General features: G+C 41.2%; 1 protein-coding gene across 1 annotated transcript; it reads right to left on the reverse strand.

Moving 5' to 3' along the window:
- Positions 1–1,945: 1,945 nt before the first annotated feature.
- On the reverse strand, positions 1,946–3,281 carry LOC308693679 (uncharacterized protein). Its single transcript, XM_081370758.1, has 5 exons — positions 3,168–3,281; positions 2,941–3,002; positions 2,741–2,832; positions 2,537–2,652; positions 1,946–2,432 (listed from the first exon to the last, which is right to left on the reverse strand). The coding sequence occupies exons 1-5, from the start codon at positions 3,231–3,233 to the stop codon at positions 2,349–2,351; spliced, it is 420 nt and encodes a 139-aa protein (XP_081226884.1). The 5' UTR covers positions 3,234–3,281; the 3' UTR covers positions 1,946–2,348.
- Between the last annotated feature and the right edge of the window lie 422 nt (positions 3,282–3,703).

Here is a 3,703-nt window from a genome sequence, read left to right on the forward strand (position 1 = left end):
GAAGACAAACAGCCTTTTCACAGCAGTTTTGAGTTTGGCTCAGCGCTCCAAAGGAGGGAGCCAACTGGCTGCTTGTTCTGAAACTGCTGGGCTCGTCCGGGATTTGAACCCGGGACCTCTCGCACCCAAAGCGAGAATCATACCCCTAGACCAACGAGCCTGGCTGATGAAGGATCGGGTTACTTGCGTACACTTGTACAGTCACCGAACGCTGGCCTCTAGCAGAATGGGCGGGCACTAGTTTTAATAGAAAGCGTTTGTCGTTAGGGAGCCGCACTCCCTGGCAGACAGCGATTCTGAGTACGTTCTGTGCAAGGAAATAATCGCTTGTCATCTGGCTGAATCTCGGCTCTGTTGTAGTACAGATGAACTCAAGCAGCAGTAAGGATTTCAAAACCACGACAGTTTTGAGTTTGGCTCAGTGCTGCAAAAGGATGGAGCCAACTGGCTGCTAGTTTTCAATACCGATGAAAACTAGCCTTCGGGCTAATTTGGGTACATTTACATTCATGAATGTCGATTGATATACAATGTCCCTTTTCTAAATAAATAAAATCTTGGCTAAGTTATAGTACAAATGAACACAAGCAGCAGTAAGGATTTCAAAACCACGACAGTTTTGAGTTTGGCTCAGTGCTGCAAAAGGACGGAGCCAACTGGCTGCTAGTTCTGAAACTGCTGGGCTCGTCCGGGATTTGAACCCGGGACCTCTCGCACCCAAAGCGAGAATCATACCCCTAGACCAACGAGCCCTGTCGGAAGGAAGCCTTTCGGGAGGGCGCCACAAATTCTGTGAAGTTCACCTCAAAGACGGAACCCGACCTGGCGTCGAGATACTAAAGTGTAGTTGTTTGAGCGTCAGAAACCACTTGAAGTCATATTACAGATCAAAGGCAGAGCTTGCCAGACAAGGCCTAGTGGCCTAATGGATAAGGCATCAGCCTCCGGAGCTGGAGATTGTGGGTTCAAGTCCCACCTGGGTCGTCTTTGATGGGCTTTGTTTAAGTTGGCCGTTGGGCGAATTCAAGGATGGTTTGTTCAAAGCAACGCTGTAGCCATGATGAGCGCAAGATCTGAATTAGCATAGAACCCACAAACTTCTGATAGCTGTGCTGGGTGTTTGTGTGCATCATTCTGTCCTGCCTGTGCATGTGCCCTATCAGGCTGAAATTACACAAAGCACCCTGCGCAAGAGGCCCAGTGGCTTAAGGGGAAAAGGCCACTTTTTGCTTTTGCACCGGACCTACGACGGAGGCTTTGCGTACGAAAGCAGAGAGGCAGATTACACACAAAACAGGTGGGAAAGAGTCATGAACTATAAATGAATCTAGACATACAAAAACATCATTCACTGCATGAAAAGAGGTGTATCCGGACCAGTATACTCCTGTATACACTGCTGGAATTCGGAAGAATCCGGGAGTATACTGGCCGGATAGCTCAAATTCCATGGGTCTGTATATATCCGTATACATCCGAAATGATACCAAATCGGATGTATGTTGTGGACGTATACTCCCGTGCTACAGCCATTTGTTGCCATGGCAAGTAATCCCTCAAAGGTTTTTTTCAAGAGAACATTTTCACACCTTTGTGCACCTTTTGGCCTTCCCCCCTATTGGTCCTTTTCTTTTAAAACCACTCCCATTACCCAGACCACTATTGGAGGACAGGATACATTAAAAAACCCAGGAAAGTGATTTGATTGGTTACTTTTAGAACATAACCCACCCTAGGCCTTTTCGCACAGTGATTTGATTGGTTATAGGCCAGCTATGCAGATATTGCTCAGTATACACTAAACCCCCCTTACCCCAATTTTAATACATTCAAATATAATTTTAAAAACACACACAAAGAACAATGAGAAAGTCTGACATTTTTATTAAGGTAAATAAAACATTACAAAGAGCATTATAAACAAGCATTAAAAAGGAATGGGGGAACAAAAATATTTGAGGGGATGAAAATTTAAAGGAACAAAAACAAATATAACATGAACATTATAAACATACATTAAAATGAATGGGGAAAAAGAAATGTTAACAAAGGTGTAAAGGAATAAAATACAAAACGTGGAGATCAGCAACATGCACATCAAAAAGGAACAAATATACAAAGTATACAATATAAAACAATTTAAAATCAATAAATAAATATAGAAATTAAAGTGTATATATGTAAATATTAATTTTTTCAAACTGCCATGATGCACTGGTGGTGTGACGTAGCGTGGGTCAGCCTCTAGTCTGGTTTGTAGTACCTGGCAGAGAGCAGATAACTCTGTGGTTCTGTTTGGTGGAGACCTCAGCATCCACACTGGCCTTCTATCAACAATAGCATCTTCATCAGACATCAGTTCTATTGTTGCAGTCTTCCACAGTTCCCTTTATGTGTTGGGTTTGTACAACACTGGACATGGTCTCCAGCAACTGCAAAACATGACAGTAATTTAACCACTAAAACACAGAGAGGAGGACAGTTACATTCTGAAGAAGAAAAAAACAACAACTGCTTAACCAGTTTCTTAACTTACCCGTCTCTTTCTTTGACGGTTCTTTGCAGTGTTCTTCATAGTGTTTCTTTTCTTGGCCTTTTCAGGCTGAGCCAAAGAATACTTCCTCTGCAAAGTCTCAAAATATGTCTTGCAACCTGTTAAATAAATCATAAATAAATGTAATGCCAATAAAACTAAGTAAAACAGAGGACATTAAAATGATTACAACATCTTTAAGATTACCTTTTGCACATTCAGGGTCAACGTCTGTAAAAGTTGTCCTTAATTCTTTGAAGAGATAAGTGGTCACAGCCAGGTTATGTGATGAATTTATTCTGGGGGAAAAAGTTGCAGGCATCATCAATGAAATTCAGTTTTAGTATTTCAAATCCATATAGTGGTAGATTAAACTAACATTTACAGTATACAATACGCAGTCTTACCCGGTTTGTGGATCGTATTTGTGTGGGTTGTTCTCTGAATTATGGAGGCGCTTTACGGGTTCCTGTAAAGTTTGAAATTAAAAAGCGTTTAAATGGATTCACAATCTGCAAGAACCTCAAAAGTGAATTTTCAGTTTGAATAAGTTGGCCATCACAGTAAACATAAGAGACAAAACATATCAGTTCATAAGTCTTTAAGATGTCACTCAGCGCCTCTGATATCTTACCGGTTCGTGCCGCCTTCTGCCTATACAAGGCCACCAGTGCAGGTGTGTGTTGGTCAAGCACAGCATAGAACTGGTTCCGTATGTTGACGTTTGTGATGCGTTGGAACTCAGCACAAAGCTACAAAAACAAACAAAAATAATTATATAAAAAGACTAATACTCGATTTGCAACCGAAAACACATTTGTGATGCAACATGTTCCGTTAAAATACATTGTTGAGCAACATGGTCACATGCAAAGTGATAGTTCTTACACACAGTGAATAGTGGCATTTGCTGTTCCATTTGAATGTGATACATATTAAAAACTTGGCAGTGAAATATGTGTGAAGAGTGGCAGAAAAGAGAAGCGAGTCTGTTTTACCTGTGATTCAATCCGAAGAGCCGGCCATTTCCCCAAGAAGTCCTTCACCTGCACAGATAAAACAATCAATATGAAACCAGTCAAATTATGCAATCAACCTCTTTAATGACAAATTAATGATACAGAATTTCAAGTGAATGTAACTTACCGATAAAGTTGCTCTCTGGTGACA

The sequence above is a fragment of the Scardinius erythrophthalmus genome (genome assembly GCF_964197995.2).
Source record: "Scardinius erythrophthalmus genome assembly, chromosome: 7".
Classification (NCBI taxonomy): domain Eukaryota; kingdom Metazoa; phylum Chordata; class Actinopteri; order Cypriniformes; family Leuciscidae; genus Scardinius; species Scardinius erythrophthalmus.